The sequence below is a fragment of the Strix aluco genome, chromosome 6 (assembly GCF_031877795.1).
Source record: "Strix aluco isolate bStrAlu1 chromosome 6, bStrAlu1.hap1, whole genome shotgun sequence".
Classification (NCBI taxonomy): domain Eukaryota; kingdom Metazoa; phylum Chordata; class Aves; order Strigiformes; family Strigidae; genus Strix; species Strix aluco.
The window spans coordinates 33065544-33086977 of record NC_133936.1 but is presented as its reverse complement, the minus strand read 5'-3'; the positions used below and the strand labels follow the sequence as shown (position 1 = coordinate 33086977).

The window sequence follows — 21434 nt, the reverse complement described above, 5'->3', positions numbered from 1 at the left end:
CCCCATTTTTAAAAAGGGAAATAAAGAGGACCCAGGGAACTACAGGCCAGTTAGTCTCACCTCTATGACCAGCAAGATCCTGGATAATGTGCTAGGGCACATGGAAAATAAAGAGGCAATTGGTGACTGCCAACATGGCTTCACTACAGGAAAATCATACCTGACAACTTTGGTGGGCTTCTAAGACAGAGTTACAGAGCTGGTGGACAAGGGAAGAGCAACTGACGTCATCTACCTGGACTTGTGCAAAGCTTCTGACACTGTCCCATACAACATCATTGTCTCTAAATTGGAGAGACATTGATTGGATGGATGGACCACTCAGTGGATAAGGAATTGCCTGGATGGTCACACTCAAAAGAGTTGCGGTCAACAGTTCAATGTCAAAGTGGAGAGCAGTGACGAGTGGCATTCCTCAGGGGTCGGTGTTGGGACCTGTGCTGTTTAACATCTTTATTGGTGACACGGACAGTGAGATTGAGGGTACCCTCAGCAAGTTTGCCGACAACCCCAAGCTGTGTGATGCAGTCAACATACTGGAGGGAAGGGATGTGCCAGCCAGAGGGACCTGGACAGGTTGGCGAGGTGGGACCAGGCAAACCTCACGAAGTTCAACAAGGGCAAGGTCCTGCACATGGGTCGGGGCAATCCCAAGCACAAATACAGGCTGGGCCATGAGTTGATTGAGAGCAGCCCTGAGGAGAAGGACTTGGGGGTACTGGTGGATGGAGAACTGACTGTGAGCCAGCAATGTGCGCTTGCAGGCCAGAAAGCCAACTGTGTCCTGGGCTGCATCAAGAGAAGTGTGGGCAGCAGGTCGAGGGAGGGGATTCTCCCCCTCTACTCTGCTCTTATGATACCCCACCTGCAGTGCTGTGTCCAGCTCTGGGGGCCCCAACACAAGAAGGACATGGACCTGCTCGAGCAGGTCCAGAGGAGGCCACAAAGATGATCAGGGGGCTGGAGCACCTCCCCTGTGAGGACAGACTGAGAGAGCTGGGGATGTCCAGTCCAGAGAAGAGATGGCTCCAGGGAGAACTTATAGCAGCCTTCCAGTGCTGAAAGGGGCTACAGGAAGGGTGGGGAGGGACTCTGCATCAGGGAGTGTAGGGATAGGATGAGGGGTAATGTTTTTAATCTGAAAGAGGACAGATTTAGATCAGATATAAGGAAGAATTCTTTACTGTTAGGGTGGTGAGACACTGGCACAGGTTGCCCAGAGAAGCTGTGGCTGCCCCCTCCCTGGCAGTGTTCAAGGCCAGGTTGGACGGGGCTTTGAGCAACCTGGTCTAGCGGAAGGTGACCCTGTCCATGGCAGGGGGGTGGGAACTGGATGGTCTTTAAGGTCCCAGTCTATGATTCTGTGATTTTTGCATGATCTTGCACTTCATTCACTGCATGGTATCAAGTCAGCATATTGGGAATCAAACCTTAGTTCCTCTGCTTACAACAAAGGCTATATTGCTTAACAAGATCACTTCTGCAGAAATCTTCATAGATTTAATTCCACTCAGTATAAGAAGGACTTATACTGAGCTATACTTTTTGCAGTTTAATCCTGAATGAGGTTGGGGAGTAGAAATACTAAAGAGAGTTAAAACATGGCAAAAAACTTCTGAAATACTTTAATGAGAACTGCCCCTAAAAAGATAAAACTCAAGTCAGCAGTATACGGGCTCCATCTGACATTCAGTTTCCTCCTGGGAAAAATCAGGTTTGTTAATTTCACCATGAATTACTATATGGAGTTCTGATTCTTCTGAAAAGCAGTGTATGGAAGGGTTACAAGTTTAGAAAACAGAACTGAATTTAATTTCTCACAATAAAAATTACTCTGCATTCACCTATGATAAAATCTAACCAAGCAGATACTTAATATCACCATAACTGTCAATGAGAAAAAAGAGAGTTCTGGGCTCAGAGAAACAATATGACAAGACTATCTGCACGCACTGTGAAGTCACAAATACATCTATTAAAATTTACCATACCGAGTAGGATCTTTGGTCTCTGAAAGAATCTCAAGGAGTTCATCATTAGATAAAAAAAAGAATCTGGGGAAAAACAGGCGCTTCTTCTCTAGGTATTCATTAAGTCCTTTTAGAATTAGCTCCAGAAATTCATTGCATTTCCTCAGTTTTTCCAACATCTTGTCTATTAATACTACTGTCAGCACATGTTTGTCCTGGAAAATAAATTATTCCAGATAAAAACGTTAATGCCTTCTCAGGTAAATTACCACACAGCCCTGCAGGAAGTCTTAAGCAAAATGAATCTTTATTTCAAATTCTGCTTTACTCAAACCATGGTCAGGTTTACAATTTACTAACATTCTTCATTGCCAGGGTTCACTGGAAAAGTAGTTAGGCAGTTGGTATTAAAATAAATTTTTCAAAACATGAACTATTATTTTTTAAAATAATTTTCAAAACAGGTTCAATTCAAACAGCACAACTCCCATCATTCTGTTGGAGCAACATCAATTTACACTGGCTATTCAACTGGATTCTGTAATTAATCAACATGTATGATTAAAACATTTTGATGGATTTTTAAAAGTGTACTTTTATGACAACAATGCAGTCACACATTTTAAGTTGTAATCACCTGAGTTCAGTGCAAAAAAAAATATCTTTCCTTCCATATAAAATATATAAATATATACACAAGATTATAAGTATTAAGATGGCAAAGTTGTACGTAGGCAACGCTGACACTTCAGTACTAACACTAACTAGTAATGTGATCTAAAAAAAGGTATTCTCTGATCCTAACACATTTACTAGCTAAATACATGTTTAAAGACTTTTGCTAGCAAAACGTGGTAAGTTGCAGTTGCTTTAAGAATATAAAAAATTATCTTTTTATTTCTTTTTATAATAGCACCTGAATAACACCAGTCAAGATACGCTATTGGATAAACACTGAGTTTCTTATATTTATACACTGTGTAGATGACAAAAAATATCTTAAGACCTGTAGTGCTTTCCAAACTCTTTCTGGTGCTTTCTGAATTAAGCTCTCAAATTAAATGCATCTAAATACCTAGAAAAGCTAATGCATAAAATGAAAGTTATCTCAATTAATAGAAATACAAAAAAGATTTTGCAAAAGGCCTAAAGATTGACAAGTTAAGAAGCTTTCAAGAAATAGTTGTCTGAACATCAGGTTCTAGCATTTAATATGCCTTATATATTTATAACCTAATCATCATTACTTTTTTTAATCTTCCTCACCAAATATGGTGTTTTGGGAGTAAAACACAACACACATCGAAGAGTAGGAAATTATGCAGATTTATGACTGAAGAAGTCAAATGAAGCAAATGCTTCTACTCAGTTCCAGTATGGCCTCGGCTTCATCTGTGACTGAATTTGTTCTAGTTCAGTTCTACTTCGGGTCCATGCCAGTACATTAACTGACTTGTTAACCATGAGCCGATTCAAACCCTCTCATGTTGCAATACATAATGTTCTATATTGATAAACTGCTGGCAAGAAAATGGAGAGTGATTAATCCCAATCTCCTGATCCACTTTCCAACATCTGGGAACACAGCTTCTGCCAGAGCTTCTCCTTCACCACTTAAATCAGACTGCATTTCCCTGGAATTTGAATTGGGCCAGAATGACCCCAGGTGAGATGGAAACAGAGCTAAGTAGAAATGTTAGTTAACACTTAGGTCCCCTCTGCCCTGCCCAGTGAGTCTGCACCTGTAAACACACAGCATAGAATGCGTATCCAAAATTAAAATAAAAAAAATAGACACAGTTATATCCAACAATAAGAAACACCAAGAGACTGGTAGGGATAATTTCAGGCTAGTCAAGCTCCTGGGGGCTTGTAAGAACTGCTGACCATAACAACAAGGAATACTCCAACAATGGACAACAGAAATCAAAGATGTACCCAGACTATTTCCACTAGGAACAGTTTTGTCAGAGCCCATTATAAATATGGAAAGTCCCACTCAGAAAAGTCCCTGATAAGAGTTTGCAGAACACCAGTCCCACAGAGCAGAAGCATGGGTGACAAGGGACAGATGAGGAGAGACAGGCTAGACTGCTGTGCAAAGCCCAGAAGGTGCAAAAGGTATCTGTAAGAAACAAACTCCTCACAGGGTGACAATGCAGATTTGAGCCAATAACCTGACTGCTGTTCAGCATCAGTTTGGAGAATTTAATAATAAATTATAAATTCAGTTTCAGTTTAAAAACTCATAACATTTTGAAATTATTTGCAATTTAGCATTCAGCTTTGGTTCGATTCCCTGCTCATGTTACACATATAGTTCTAATCTACTGAAAAAAACCCAGAATTTTATGTTTATCTAATTGATCTTCACAGGGGTGCACCTCCCTAATACAATAATCATAGTGTTCCTTTGTACATGAAATACATTTACTTTGTCATTTGCCTCTTGCATCATACCAAACCAGAACAAATTCAATAACTACATATACTTTTCATCTATACATAGACAATTAAGCTGTCAGCATACAAACATAGCTCATAATTAGTTTTATAAAACAGTTTTTAATGCACAAACGTATAACATAACGTTGTCAACAGAAAGAGGTTTTGTTCCCTTTCTTAGCACATTTATCATCAGAAAATAGAATAAGTACAACTGGTTAAGCAAATCAAAGCTGTGCTGCCAGTTTTATAAATGGGGTTCTTCCTGCTTGTTTTTACTTTCCTATGAGAAAAAGTCAGGAAGAAAAGTAAATTATGCTTCAAGATAGATTTCCTATTTACAGTTCTGCTAAGTCATGAAGAAAAAAGGGAATGCCATCATTCTCAGTCATTTAAAACGTGAGCATAACTTATTTTGTCAGTGATGCTGTCAGTGTCAGTTAGGGGAAAAAACTCTATCAAGAAAATAGTATAAAACAAGCATATAAAAATAGTTTGAGTACTCTGTTAAAAGACCATTACCAACTCTAGTTTCTAAATATAATTTTTAACATATCACAAGTTACAGCCTGGGATTTTTTTTCCCCTTGGATTTTTTTTTTTTGTCTTTTTCTTTCTTTCTTCCACACAGACAGAAAAGCTTCCATATCCTAGATTTTTTTTAGAATTTATGGGAAGTGGAAATGAAACCACTAAGTAATTTAACTCTCATTAATGTGTATTGCTTAAATTATATATTTAAAATGAAGGGATAATATATGATTATTCCAATTTGTGATTAAAAGCTAAACAAATAAAGGAATTTTATAATACACAGCAATTTTATAATACAATGGCATATAAATGCAAAAAAGCACAAACAGACTCAAGTTAGCTTTACACTTTAAGACAGACCATTCATATAGACTGGGGAAGAGCATTCATTTAAGCCATGAAACTCAAACATTGCATTTGTGGAAACAGAGTGCCATCTTCTGGAAAATAATGCCTACTTGTTTATCCAAAATCAATTTGAGATTGGTAAACTTCTATTCTGGCATTGAGCTTGGATCAACCTTTGGTCTAGTGGAAGGTGTCCCTGCCCATGACAGGGGGGTTGGGACTAGATGATCCTTAAGGTCCCTTCCAACCCAAACCATTCTATGATTCTATGATTAAGACCATATCTGCAACCTGAAAAGAGCTCAGATCTAAAGCTTTTAGACTAAGTGAAGATTTTAGCATCTGTCCTAATGACATAATGGATCTCTGAAAGTTCTGCAAGGGCATGAGACAGATGAAAGCAAACTTCTAATTTTTTCCTTCAAATGGCAACCTTATGTCCCTACCATGGAAAACAGTGAATCTCATAAATCTTCTCAAGTCTGTTGAATAGCTTGCTAAACCCACTTAAAAATGCAACATACTACTTGAAACGTCCTTGATATTAGGGAACTTTTTCAGAATGAATGCAGTCTTCTCTAATCATTATTAGAATCACTAGGATTATATAATAGGATTACCAGAATTACTGGGTAACTGGTTATTCCCTGAGGAACAGAATTTGTAGAGCATGCATTCAGACCATTGACCATGTAACTGCTGAAGAATCACTTGTGCCAGTTTCAAACGTTACCTCTTCCCTTACTAGTACCACCTCTTTGCTAGAAACTATTGCCCTCTCAGCAGTCAGCAGAAGAGATTGTAGGAGTGTTCTTCATCCAGTTAGGCTGGCAAATATAGCCAATCTAACCCGATCCAAGGCTGAGAACATCTAACAACTGAAGCAAAGAGCATTCATATAATCTCATTAACTGATCCTAGTAACAGTGCTAACTTCCGGAAAGCATCAATAAGAAACAGATTGGCAAGACAGTAACATTTTGAACTGCCAGACATGTGCAGTAATGGCATCTGACAACTGCTTTATTACTGATTTATAGTAGATCAGAATAGCACTTTTGAAGCAAGTTAAATATCTAAACAGTTTAAAATTAGGGAGGCATCTCTACCATTCAATATTAAAAAACCAGAGCCAACTTCTCAGCAGTGACAGTTGGGCAACAAGGGGCAACAGGTACAAATCGTTGCTTGGGAGGTTCAGTTTGGGTAGTAGGAAAAAATTATTCACTAGGAAGGTATCACAGCACTGAAGTCTCTGGAGGTAATCTACGAGAAATCCCTGTCCTTGGAGATTTTTGAAATTTGGCTACACAAAGCTGTGGCTGACCTGATGTAGTGTTGGCAAAAGTTCTGCTTTTAGAAAGAAGCCAGACTAACTGAGCTGCAGTGGCCTCTCCCAATCAATGCCTCTATGATTGTATCTGAAACAGTTCTGCAAAATAAGTTTTAAAAGAATCTAAGAAAGGGGGCTAAGATGAAACAGAAAACAGACTGTGTTATCAGAAACAATTTTTTTTGGTACATACTCAAATTCACTCTGTATTCTTAGGACAGCAGGACTTACCTGAAAAAGTGATCTCATTAAGTCTTTCCATGTCTTAACCACAGTACTGAATCGTCTACTTTCCTCAGGCATCTGAGCCATGATGTCAGGAGAACTGAAAATTGGCTCCAAATAAAGCCAAGTAGCCTGAACCTTCAGCCATTCATCCAAGATCTCCTGTACCAACAACAGCTTTCCTTCCCATTCCCTAAAAAGTAGCATTAGTTCAAATGCATTAATTGATGCTTCCAGTAAAATATTTCCAGCAGACTATTAAGATCTTTTTGGCAATTTGCATATTCAGCAGCAAGGGCAACAGGTATGTTATAAGATTTCAGCAGAATATCATATTCATCTAGCCCTATTTCCTGCATACAAAGTCCACATTGATTTCTGCAGCTGGATCACCTGTAAGGTTGACCGTAGGATTTCATGAACTAGGTTAATCCAGCAAATAGACTAATAGTATCAGTGAATAAACGTAGCACACACTTTAGCATGTAACAGTATCCACGGACAAATTCACTTCAATTGAGTATGTAATCAGGTTTCTGGCATATGCCAAAGCCCAGGTTACTATTTCTAATCGTTTGCTAAAATAGGTAGGCTGAGATGGCAAAAGTAACCTAAACTACTAAACCAAAAATATGTAGACATTGTCCTAAAAAGACATTTGGTCTTAATTAAAAGATTTCAAGTAGTAAATAGTCCAATGGTTAAGTCACATTTTATTTCTGACTCCAAATTCCAGATGTGAATGTTGAACACATCTGTTTGATAGATTAAAGAGTCCTTCAATATTACTGCACACCAATATGGGTACACAATATTATAATTCAATAGCTATTTAGTCTTTCCTTTTGATTGGTAAAAATTCAAGATCCTTTAGTCTATCATTTTTTCTAAGTGTCCTCAATTTTTCTGCGTTGTTTTAAAATTATTACCACCACCATTTGACACTTCTTACTATCTCACCAATATTAGACATTGTGATATTGTCATGGACATGTGCTATTATCGGTTCTCTAATGTCATTGGTACTCCCAATTCACTGACAAACAATTTAGAAAAACATATTAAAATAAAGTGCTATTTATCATCCTATAAAAAGTACATATATTCTTCTTTCCTGTATAAAACTGGTATTTTTTACAACTCTCATACTACTGGACAGTACAAACAGAATTATTATTACAAGTGCATGCTGTTAAAATACATATTGTATATATGAACCATGGCAATAATTTTCTCAACAGAGCACTCATACATGGGCGTCACTGAGCTCCGTAAAATGATACATGTGAAAACATACTTAACTTCCCCCTTCATTCATTCACGTGTCACAGATTCTAAACAGACAGCTTTGCTTGTGTGTACCTTCTCCTCTACTCGAAGTCCCTCTTTCATCTCTTAGGTATTGGTACCTCATATCTGGTGATTTTGCTTCTACCAAGAGGTAGAGAAAAATGCAGCTTTCCAAGAGGAAAGTTAGGCAGGTCAGTTAATTTGCTTACACCAAAAATACACCAAAACTAAGACGAGGAATTTGAAATAATCAGTGGCAGCAATCTAGAATCGTATGTGCTTTGTGGGGTTATTGAGAAAGCAACCATTGTGCAATCACCTAGTTCTCAAAGACTGAAGTAATACTAATACCTTATATTATTACAAATGCTGTCAGTCACCAAAAAACTGATGAAATTACCATGGTGTGCTTACTCTTTTTAAATAGGCAAAACCTACCATTTTACATTAATAAGGAAGGAACTCATACTATAGTACAGTAGTAATTAGAGAATTAACACTTATTGGAATATACACATATGTATATGTACGTTTTCATATTTATTGAGTATGTGCTGAAATCTGAAATAGCATTTTTGCAGGTTAATGGGAATTTGGAGGTACCTACATAGCTAGATAATTATAGCCAAACTTTAAATGAAAGACTTTTGGTTTTCCACAATATGGCTATGTTTGGGGGATTTAAGAAGCAAGTAAGGTATTTCTTGAGGAAAGGTATTTCTTGAGGAAAGAGACAAAAACAGATTAAAATCTATCCTCAAAGATGAAGTACAGAATTTTTAACATGCAATGCTATGTTTTAGAATTTAATTTTCTGCATTAGGAAAAAAAAAAAATCTTTCATCACTTCCCTGAAATTTGTCTTGTTTTCATTTTCTTTATCTTCCTTATATAAGCCTTAACATTTTTAATTGTTGACGAGCTAAAAGATTCAGTAGCTTTATAATTTAGGTAGAAAGTTTAGACTATATTCTCTTAGTCTACAAACTTTCCATCTACACCTCAGATATGTTTTATCTGGTAAAACAAAGGTAATGTTACGATGCATCTGGTACCTTAAGTACAAGAGTGCATTAGAAATGTTTAGCAACCTCTACAGTGCATTAGCACTTCCCATATCGTTAATTAAAAGTCAAAATCAGCTTCATGGGATTAAATAGCTCACACGGGACAAAAGCTTTAGCCCTTTAAAATGAGATTAATTCACTGCTTAATGAGGATAAACAAAAGCATTTGAAGACCCTATGCTTTAGACTAAGCAGAAAAGGTTTCTTATTTGGTAACATTACTTGGTGACTTTCTATTAGGAAAAAAAATTACCTTATTCTCTTCTCATAATGTTTAATGAATGGAGATCCTCTCATAGTCTGAGTTTTGACAATGTGGTCATCCAATAACATCTGAATATCATCTACAGATGACAAAATATGGGTCCCTGTTTCTCTGTAGGCAAGAAGAGTGAACTCCATTTGATCCCATTCAGAAATCATTTTCATTAAAGCTTTCTCAAGTGAATGTTCTTTTCCAGCTGTTTCACTGATGGTCTCAAACTTTTCTAGGAATGGTTCAAGATGCAAGTTAATATATGACAAGACATTTGAGTCTTCAGAAGGACACAGTGGTAAACCAGCAATTGTTGACATCTCTTCCCAGTGCCTTTCTTGCAAACCAGGATTGCAAATCACCTGGATTAGAGGAATGTGGCATCTGAATTCCTCTACTTTTGATTTAACCTGTCTTGTCATTGCTAATGCATTTGGAGAATTGTGGAGGGCTTTTTCTAGTTTATACAATTCGTGCCAGTAGTTTCCTACATCCATCTCTACTTTGTCTGGATTCACTTCTGTAAATGTTCCCTCTGTCCAGTCTCTGTGTTTCCTGTTGAATTCAACAGTCATATCATAGAGACGAAGATATGGAGCAAGAGCATTCCGGATGTTTTTATACTGAGGGTACTGAGATACTGGCCATCCAAAGGACTCTTCTTCTGAATTTAACTGACCAATCTGTTGAGACATAAGTGAGGTCTGAAATACAAATCTGTCCATGATACCAGGTCCTTACCACAGGAATTAAGGAGGTTTCCAGTGTGTTCAGCAAGCTTCAAATTAACTTTTGAGTTACTAAACCAGTCTATTATGTAAATGCTGCCATTGACTGCAGTTAAAGAAATCTTTAACAATAACAGCTCAGCATTCATGCTAGTCAATAAAGGAATATAGTTAGAGGTTTAAAATGGTACCTGGGCATTCCTCTATAATTTCCATTACCATGGAGGCTTTAACAAATGGAAGGTAATAATGAGCATCAGGAATTGCGCTTCCAAGAACATAAAAGTATAATTTCTATGCAAACCTAAGTAAACTTAATCCACTCCTTCACTATGCAAAGTGCTGCCGTACTAACTCAAGACCACATAGTAACAAATTACTGTGCTCAGTAAATTTGCAGTTTAAATTGCAAATCATGTTAAAATATTTCATAGCTGAATTAAGAATTATTTTGCCACATCTCAGTAACTGCATAACTAAGCAAACTGTTGATTCTGACAACACAAATATTAAGATTTACAATTTATACTATTGGACTAGTTTAGACTATAATCTGTACCTTATCAGCAGCGAGATCCAGTTTTGTATTTAACGCTTGAGCTTTCTTCAAATACCTGTTGACTTCCTGAATATCTCCAAATGCACTAAGTTCTTCAACCTGCTTAGAGTACCTTTTCAGTTCCTCTACAAATTGTTCACAGCGTATCTAATTAAACATCAAGTAAGCATATACTCATTTTAAAAAAATCACAATAAATTTCTATAAAAAGGAGTAACTATTCTGATTTGCTATAGTAGGACACTTTATACTTGCAGAAAATCTAAGACACCCAACATATTTGCACATTAGTATCTATTCCACCCAAATTACAGAGTTTGTCCTGAATACTACTGTTACTTGCAGTGACTTATTGGGCTAACAGACATGACTTTGGGTTTTATGTCATAGGATATAGTTGGACATAAAAATTTCTGCTTTCTGTGATGGACATACTCAGCAGGCTAATAATAGAAAGCTAAATTCAAATGCCTAGTATATCTCAAATTAAAATAGAATAATAGCATTAATCAAATGTCAGACAAATCTAAACAGTTTCACAAGACAGGTGTGTCTTGTCTTAAAGCCTTACAGATCAAGGATAGCTTTTGCCTCGTACATGTGACTCCACAACACATTTCACATTGAGTATCAGTAGTGGTCAATGTCTGAAACCAAGCATCAAACCATACAAAGCAATAACATGTTTTGAGTCTATGCTGTATATTTATTTATAACACAGTAACACTTACCAGCTACTTCTTTAAACATACTGCATAACCATAGAGACTATCTCAAAATACGTATGGTCTAAGACAAAATGTGATCTAAGACAAAATGATGGATACTAAGGAGTACAAGAAAACCAAAGCAGACAGCTATACAGGCAGCAACTGTAATGAATCAGCAGCCCAGTAATTAGCAATCCTTGTGGAGAGATCCTATCGCTTAGATAATATAACAAACTGTACTGTAAAAGTCTAATAACTATAATGAAAAATTCTAATAGATATAATACATGTAAAGTATGAGGTTAAAAAATAAAAACAAATAAAACAAATCTGAATTTAGATGCAGTTTTGTTATAAAACTACCTTATTTGACATTATCCTAGCAGCAAAATCACACAAACTAATGCAGATTTTTTTTTTTGAGCTATCATAGAAATTTCATATATTGCCATTAACTCCAAAGTGACTGCTCATGTGCATAAATCAAGCCATATACATGTCTTTAAATGATCTACCTGAATTTTACTATTTCACATACAGACAACTTGCATCAATGTCTCTGGAAGTTCTGTAACCAGAGAGCTTTCCGAGTGCAAAATGTGCGATGTGCCTTGTCTTGCACTACTTGTGGATATGTGAAAAATAAATGAGTGGAAAGCAGGCAAAAATTATTTAATACCAAGGATAATATAAAAACATCTACTTCAAACTTATTTTTAAAATATATGGGAAAATAAAAGAGGTTATTCAATCCATTATTTTATGTCCTATATGCCATTTAAAATTAGTACCTCAAGGACTTTTAAAATATTGTCATTACAAACCTTAAGATCATCTTGAAATTGATCTGTTTTTTCTTTAATTATCTTTCTGTGCTCTTCAAAGATACTTGGCATTCGTGCATACCATTGAAAAACATTACTGTTCAGTCGAATGTCTGCTGGTGAAAAGTTGACACATTCTATCAGGAAAGCAACACAATTTACAGCATCCACTAATTTCTGCTCCAATTCAAGCATGTCGCATGTTTCCACTTTCTGAATACAGGCCTGGGGAACAGAAATTAAAAGGGAAGACATTTTTTATATAACTTAATGTTAAAATAATGCCTGAAGTAGTTAACACCTAACTTTAAAAGCTTATTTTTTACAAGGAAAATGAAATAAAATTAGAAATGCATGATCTGAAAAGGTGTTTATACAGAATGGCATGATACTAGCCATTTTTACAGTACATAACTTGTTAATACAACTGCCTTACTAGCTATTTTATTGTATAAAACTCAAAAGAATGGGTGAAGCTGTATGCACAAAGGTTTGGACTAATGAAAGCCAATCCAGACAGCCTGTTGTAAATGCTGCAGGTTTAGGAAAGAAAGCGCGGTGTTACCAAGGAAAACTTAGAAAAGAAAGATACACTTCAGAAAGGGAAGCACTGGATGGCCCAATGTAAGATTAGGTCTTCCCTAGCAGTAAGAATATAAGGAATATAGACAGACACTGCACTGCTCATTATGATTAAAATAAAAATTACACTGTTCTTTCAGATCTCAAGAGTTTGCAGTAAACTGTGTTGATACATGTAGCATTCTGTATGGTACTCCCAACAAAACAGCAACACAAAGTAGTTTAATCCATAACAAAGCACTCTGAAAGCAAAATGCTGTATTAGTAAAAATGTTGGCCAATTGGGCAGATCAATAGTATACCAGTATATGTAAATATTACTTGATATCCATCAACTGAAAACATGGAAAAATTTAATATGATGACACAACGTGGTATCACTGGAAACATTTTTAGGTAGAGATAAATTGTCCAGTAAAACTACACTTCTACTCTCTTAACAGCACTTTCTATGCTTCAGAACATATTCATTGCTATGGATCCAGAGAATATGTGGCTATTAAAAGAATACCCCAAACAAAGACTAGTATATTTTTTCAGCAATGAGATGGAAGAACTATTAGAAGGGGTTTGATGCTGGTATAATAATGTATGTTACCCATGATTAAATGCAATTTGTTTATTCTCCAACAAAAAAAATTATAGTGTAACATATGCACTTTAAAGGCACCATATTCTCCGATAGCACACAGTTCAACTTCTAAACATTTTAGTTTTTACTTGAAAAAATTATTCCAGTTATATCTTATGTTAAACTTCACTGTAGCAAAAGTTCAACTCACTCAGACCAAATTCAGCCAACCACTCAGGCACCCTATTTATTTTAAGCACACACCTATATTTCACACATTTAATACTGGGCACATGCATCAGAACTTTGCGGAACAGCAAGAGACAAAGACATGTTACATTTCAAGTGTGACTATAAATGCTTTGCTGAACTGGAGCCTAAACACATCAAAGAAACAGCAGGGTTTTGATTACAGAAGTGGTATTTGTAAGTGAGGAGATGGGATTTTACAGTTACCAAACTGCAAACCCTACATCTGCTAAATTTTAAGTGATCATTCAGCAAAGGACGTAAAGGCAAAATTACTTCATACAATTTGCCAGTGAGTGCTTTTTAAAGTTTCCTTGTGAAGAATTAAATACATATTAAAGTTTCTTACATCTCAAGTTTCAACTCTTTGATTAGTTTAGGATATTAGGAATGGATATTGAGTCTTCCACATCTAATTCAATTGCTTGAATTTAATTCAGGAGAACCAAGAGATATTCACTGTTTGACTACACTATCTGTTCAGAACCCTGAACAGACAGTCTAAATTTAATTCTGGTGGCATGTTGCCCACAGTACAGAAATTACTTGTTATCTGCTTAGACTAGCTGGATGGGGATAGAAATAAAATCATGCACTTATTCCAAGCTATTATATACAAACACATTGCTTCTTGAAAATCAGTGAAAAAACTTTCACGTAATGCCTAGATTACTAACTAAATACCTATAATACTAACAGGCTCAATCAGTGTTCGAGCCAGTCACACTGCTTGCTAGCATGCTCCCTTACAGCAGTGGTCTCCAAACTTTCTTGATCACACATCCTCATCAACAAGAAATTTTTAAGCATGCACCCCCAATATATTTATTTCTAGACTATACACAAATACTACTATACTAACATATTATGCACACAATAAAACATGCACAAAAAATAGAAATTAAGAAAGGATTAAATGAAGATGAAATAAATATTTAAAATAATCTTTAATAATTTTACAGAAGCCTTTTTGCTTTCACTAATATTATTAATACTTTTACTGAGAGCAATGTGTTTGAATATGCTTCATTAATCTTGGTTTAATACTTTGAGATTCAGAGATTCAAAGGTCTTGTTCTAACTTCAGTCTATTTCAGTACTTTGTTTTAATGGCTGTCACAGCTGAAAATAAACCCTCAAAGACGCACTCCTAAATGGAAGAATTGCATCATTGGCTGTGCTTAATAAATCATGATCCCATCCACCAATTACGCAAAGGTTTTGGTTGAAATTCATCTAGTAAACTCCCATTTCCTCTAATGTCATTTTTGCAAACTAAATGGAAGGTCTTGCATTTTTAATGAAGGCATTCAAAACCCACTGAAACATTCTGTAAAATTTTTAAACAGGTTAGAAAATTTTGTTTCCAAGTTTTTAAAGTCTACAGAAATGAGAGTTTTTACAGGAAGGGACACATGGTTTTCAGCAACGAAGTCAGGTTAACAATGGAAACATTTCCAAGCATCCATTTTCAAAACGCTCTCTCTATAGCATGATTTTCTTTTGAAAAGCAGTTAATTTCTCACTCATTCTTAAAGATGTCACCTTTACCTTAAAGGACAGATTAAGTGTCTTTATTTTACCAAAAACATCTGCTAGGTAGCATACTACTGACAGTCACTTGTCATCACAAAAAAGGTCAAATAAATTAGGAACACTTGTCTTTTCCAAAAAGAAAAATACATAACTCATCCTTAAGTTTGACAACTCTTGAAAGGAATTTGCCCCAAGATAACCAGCAAACCTCTGCGCAGCACAGAAGATTTTCATGGTTACACCCCATCTCAATACAAACTATTATATAAATTCTACTATTCAAAGATCTTGTTTTATAAAATTAACCACATTGATGACATCCTGTAGAACTTTGTACACTTCTGGTTCTAACATCTTTGCTGTCATAGCATGCTTAGGAATGATGTAGTGAATGAATTTTACATGTGGTGCTATCTCTGTAACCTTACCCCAGAATCAGTTTTTTATTCTGGTCAAAGAAGCCACTCCATCAGTAGTTACACCTGAAGAGTTTTTCCATAAAGCACTGTAAGTCATTTACTGTTGAGAATATATTTTCTCCAATACCTTTTTCCCTTAGTGGCTCAGAAGAAGGTAGTTCTTCATGTATGTCATTACTGAAACAGAATCTAGCAAATACCACAAACTGAGATATGTTAAACATCTGTACTTTCATACAGCTGTATAGCAAATCTCCCACACTGCATAATTTGTTCTAATACTTGTTTCTACAAATCTTCAGCAATGTTTTCCATGCACTTTCCAACAGTATTTGCTGGCAAAGAAATGCATTTTAGTCTGTCACCATACTGTTTTTCATGTATTATTTCAGCCATTTTTACCATAGCAGGAAGAACAAGTGTTTCCCCAATGGTATGTGGCTTTTTCTCTTTCACTCTTAAATAAGAAGAGGCTTCTGAGTCTTCTAAGCATGGATCATTAGATTTTGTAGAGTACTGGATCAAGTATCACATGACTTGAAACTTCACTGAAAAAAACATAGAGGCTTCTCTTGATGATCTGGATGTTTAGTTTTTGTGGGAGTGTCAGCCCTGCGCAGCTGTGGGAGATTCAATATGTTAAGAGAGGAGTCAACATTGGGCAGTCAGCTCTGCGCAGGCCCGGAGAAGGAGCAAGGCTTTGAGGTGAAACAGGCCTTCGAAGACAGATAAGAAACTGCCAGGCTGTGCTAAGGTGGCAGGAAAAAACAAGGGACCCCTGTAACGCTGAGCTGTGGAAAAGTACTGAACTGTCTGATGGGAGAGAGGGTTGATGGCTGTCTAGTTGCTGATTTGCTTATTATGAAGTAAGAGCTTGAATGAGAGCATAAGTATGTATTATTGTCTAAGTATGTATTATTGTAAGAAGAAAAAGAGAGTTTAAAGAAAATAAACGGCCCCTGCGCTGCAGAATGAAAGAAGAACACTTTGACTCATTTTTATGGCCGCTACAAGTTTTTACACGTCTTGCTAAGTGTGATGGTTTCATATATCATTAACTAATACCTCGAGTCACAACAGACATTTCGGGCAAGGTTCATCATTAATGATAGTGGATGTAAATTCATATTTCAAATACTCTTCCTGATAATCTTGAATTCTTTTGGCCAACTTGTCAAATCTGATTAGACCATCATTATTTTTACCTCGTAATGTGGATGATGAAGAGCTTATACTAGAAGTGTCAGCTCTGCCATTTTCTTGATCACTTGTGCTTGCATTATTAGTATTATCTTCAATCTGCAGTTTCTTTGAGGGAATCTTTTTAAGCCACTTGGCCATTTTGTGAGGGTTAAGTTAGTTAAAACTAGGTAACATAATCCAAAAATCTACTTAACTAGGCACACAAAGTGCAATACATAGTAATATGCTGAAAGCAAGTGAACAACTGAGGGTGCCACTGTGAATCCCTGTGCCTTGTGGAACAGCTGCTCTTTCCTCAGGACACCTCACGTACACACGTGACACGGGAGCTTCTGACATACAGACTAAAGGCACCAGTGTCAATCTATATATTAAATATTGGTAAAGCTTAATTTCTTTCTCTTTTTTTTAAGATAAAAAATAAATACTATTTCCTTCACATACTCCAATGGATCATCTTGTGCACCCCCTGGACTGCAGACCCCCCACTTTGGAGATAGCTGCTCTACAGGGTTTTGGTCCATGTCAACTGGCATTCTCGCCAATAAATGCCACTGTACAGGGCAAGTGACAGCAGAAAGCTACTGCTTAAGGCCAGAGCAATAGTACTGGTAGCTACTTCTTGCTTAGACTCTTATATATATTTAAAAAAAAAAAAAAAAAAAAAAAGAGTACCTTAAGTTCCATTAGTTCCTGTGTATTAAACGGAGTAGTAAGTGCTTTTTCTGATATTCTGTCAAACTCATCACATAGTCTGAAAAATATATAAAATAACCAGTTTAGCATGTGGGTTTTGTTTTAATCATCCTTGGACAAATCAGATACATTTATAACAGCAAAAATGAGATCAACATATCCTTTAAGGATTAAAATAATTCAACAACGGAAACGAAATTATGTACATTTCAATATATATTTTCAGTTCAAGTGTTACCTCACACTTATGTCTTGATGATCTTTGAACATTTTGGAAATAACTTTTTCACAAATATTATCTGCTCGCTTTACCAAAGCACTTATTAATTCATCGCAATGCAATTCAAACATTCCTAGATGGAAACACTGCAATACAAACATAAGAGTTGTCAGAACACTGAATAGCTTTTACCTATTTTCTCTCACTGTCTTACACAGAATGTCAAGGATCTCATCCCAGAATTTAGTTAAACCATAAAACTCTTTTAAAACTTTCAAGTGAAGAAAGGAAAGAAAAATCTACAGTTGCAAAAAACTGTTCTTCTGTATCTGCACATCAAAATAAATTTTGATAAATTCACATAAATTTTACGTCTATTGCTTTTTATCTTGACAAATAATCTACTTCCTCAAAAAAGAAGGGCATCTACTGTCTGTAGCAGCAAATGCTGTCTGGTGAAATTACAGAGTTTGAGATACATCTAAAATGTGGTAAACTTGCTTTACTGATTGAGACATGTGACATTCCTTAGGATTAAAAAGGGACTATGCCTCCCTGTGTGTCTCCAAATCCAACACTCTGACTAGTGGGCAAGCGAGCTTGAATTCCACACACAGAAGCCCTCATATCAGGCCTGTAAGTACTAGTTTCTCCAGAACTCAGGTTTGCACTGAATGCTAGGAGAGAAACAATTTAAGGAAAACCACTTCAGCCTTCCAAGTTCTTTTTCACAATGGATGAAGGATTCTTACCATGGAATATCCTTACAGGGACAAAAGAAGTGGCTCATGTTAAGGATCCTCTGTCTTAGATGCTTGGAAGGAATTTGGAGGTGGCTGGACCCACACTTTCTCTTACTCCTTCACATCTAAGAGGAGCATACTCTAAACGCCTTCAGAAGTCACAAAATTTCTAACAAAAATAACTAAGTCTCACTTATGTATGGCAAATACACCCCGGAAATGCTAACTCTTGAAAAACTCCTCTGAAAAAATTTTCACTTTAACTATCTCAAAGTTCATTATCATCACCTTTGACAACATTCTTAGTACAAAATCAACATTAAAATAATATCCATATCTCTTTATGGATATTATTACAATTTACCTTCCTAGAAGTATACTTCATTTCCTCAGCAAGTTTCTGGTACTTTATAATTTCCCTTTTCATTTCTTCAAAGGTATGTTCCTCTGTCAGGAATTGATCAATATCTTGTTCAGCTTGTTTATTTATCAGGAAGCTGTACTTATCATACAGCTTGAGATGTTCCACAGGTGCAGCACTTTCTTTGGCTATTTCTTCTCTAATCCTTTTCTTATGTTCATCCAAGACTTCATCTAAGATAACAGGCTTCAAGACAGTTGATGAGGACTCATCTTTTGGCTTTAAAAAAACCCAAACAAAACAAAAAAGTAAACACATTTTCAAACTACAGTTATGTCTGTAGCTCAGTTATGGCACAGAAGATAAACAGGATAGAAAAATCAACTAAATGTTACTTTAAAATCTAATTAAAGTCTGATTACAAACCTGATTTTGTAGATACAGCTATTTACATTCTACTCCAAAATTTCTTTGAATCCTAGCTTATGGATGTTTGCCTCCAACAAGTAAGAGATCAGAGCCAATTCATTCAGAAACTTGGAAGTCCACATACTTATCCACCTAAAACAATCTACATGGATTTTATTTTTCCTGAACCACAGGCACAACACTTCAATTTTGCTGTCAATTCATGAATCTGTAACATTAGAAAAATGGAAAACACTTCCCTGAAACCCCTGAGATAATCTAAAGCCTTGCTCTTGTGCACTTAGACATGCTTGAGATGCGTCTTTTAATTTGTCTTTTCACACGTAATTGATTAGTGCTTTTATAAAGCATATTACTCAGGTTTCTGCTTGGTCATGTGTTCAAGCATATTAACAAAAACATTGAGGGTTAGTATCTTTATTTAAAATTGAAGTTGGTGCTAAACAGAAAGGGCAACAATGTCCAAATTATATTCCTTCAGGAAAAAAAGAAATGTTCGCCTCCCACAGCTCACTGGGAAATGATCAAGAGGCACCACAGAACATTACCTTCCCTCTCTCCATATTAAAAACTAAGACTGCTATACTGAAAGTAACATGCAATTCTAAACCAAGTAGGTACTTTTTTTATTTCACAAAATGTTGCTTACTTAACCTGGATTGTTTCCTGTTTGACCTAACATTTTAATCTGGTTGAATGCACAAAACAACTCAAACATAAACTGCTTAAAAATTATGGTTTAGTTTTTTTAAAGGATAGGCTACTCAGAAGATTCTATATTTAAAAAGACAGTACCCTTTCCAGTATCAAAATAGAAGGTGTTTCCCAGAATACTGCAGAAATGTGTTTAAAATTTAAATGCACCAATTTTGTTTGTAGTACATTTGCAGTAGCTGCTGCAAAAAATAACTCAGAGGAAACTAGTCGATTCTTGGATTTTTATTTGCTTAGAAAACAGTGACTGGGCCTTTTATTAACAAAATTAAGATGATTTCAAGTTGTTCTAAATATCCTGAAAGAGTATTACAGTATTACTACACAAGATCTGACAATAGGGCTATTCATTAAAATACCTAGGAACTAAGTGTAGCAACAATATAATGATAAAAAAATAATCCATGAGTATTGTAATTTCTTACCCACTTAGAAAATAATTTGGTCTCAACTCTTGGTATATCAGTGACAGCTTGAATCATAAGAGTATAAACATTCAGTAATATATCCTCGTAGTCATTAAAGTCAGGTTCAAATTTAATACGGTCATTCTCAAGGATTAGCCTCAGGATTAAACCTGGGTGTTTGTATGCTTGGACAGATTGCTAACACAAAAAAAAAAAAAAAGGAGAGTAAATTATTAGTTAACCTAATTCATGGAGGAAAAGTCAAAGGATGATTAAAATTTACTCCAGTATATGCATTTTAAGTTCTCATTACTTTAATTGCAAATGATGTGCCATAATCCTAACAAAAATACTTGTGCAAGTAGGAAGTACGTCTCACAAAATCCACATAAACTAGTACTCATTAAGATGAGATACAACGTTATTTTTAGTAGGCACAAGAGGCATCCTCTATACACCAGCCAACAACTTTTATAAAGTTGTCTGCACAGACTGAAGCAGAGTATCTTCACAGTAGTAGCACTCACAAATGTAGCAATATATGAATTATGTGTACAGCAGTACATGTATTCATCACCTGGAGCAGTCACTATGACTCTACTAACCTTAAAAAAAAAAAGTGTTACATCCAATTTTATTTGTTAAACAAGAACCCGATCCACAAAAACTAAACTGAGTATTATGAGTATATATTTGCAGTATGGACTCCTACGTATCCCAGCATGAAAATTTGTATATGCTTTTGTCCTTGGTGGCATAATTGGATTTTTCATCATATCTTTAAGCTGGATCAGACACCTCTTAACTTCCCCACATCTGCTAACATATCCTAACACCACAAAAATTTAATTAGGAAACACAAGGAAGCATTTTATCACTACTAGGTAGCATAGGATCACCATTAGGAAGGATTAGAAAATATGTACCTATTATTATTAAAACAGAAAATAGTACTGTTGACATCAAAGCTCACTTAACTCAGAAGCATACAAAGCAATTAGAGGGGAGCAGAAAT

At 35.8% G+C, this 21434-nt stretch overlaps 1 protein-coding gene across 2 annotated transcripts in view; it reads right to left on the bottom strand.

Annotated features, from left to right (window-relative positions):
- Positions 1 to 21434, bottom strand: part of DNAH7 (dynein axonemal heavy chain 7) — a 116729-nt gene that overhangs the window by 81613 nt on the left and 13682 nt on the right. For both annotated transcript variants that reach the window (XM_074829577.1, XM_074829576.1), the window contains 9 exons: positions 20438 to 20617; positions 18873 to 19148; positions 17784 to 17911; positions 17525 to 17603; positions 12290 to 12514; positions 10756 to 10902; positions 9466 to 10151; positions 6862 to 7048; positions 1992 to 2185 (listed from right to left, as the gene is read on the bottom strand). In XM_074829577.1, the coding sequence (XP_074685678.1) occupies positions 1992 to 2185; positions 6862 to 7048; positions 9466 to 10151; positions 10756 to 10902; positions 12290 to 12514; positions 17525 to 17603; positions 17784 to 17911; positions 18873 to 19148; positions 20438 to 20617 (2102 nt within the window). The remainder of the gene's footprint in view (positions 1 to 1991; positions 2186 to 6861; positions 7049 to 9465; positions 10152 to 10755; positions 10903 to 12289; positions 12515 to 17524; positions 17604 to 17783; positions 17912 to 18872; positions 19149 to 20437; positions 20618 to 21434) is intronic.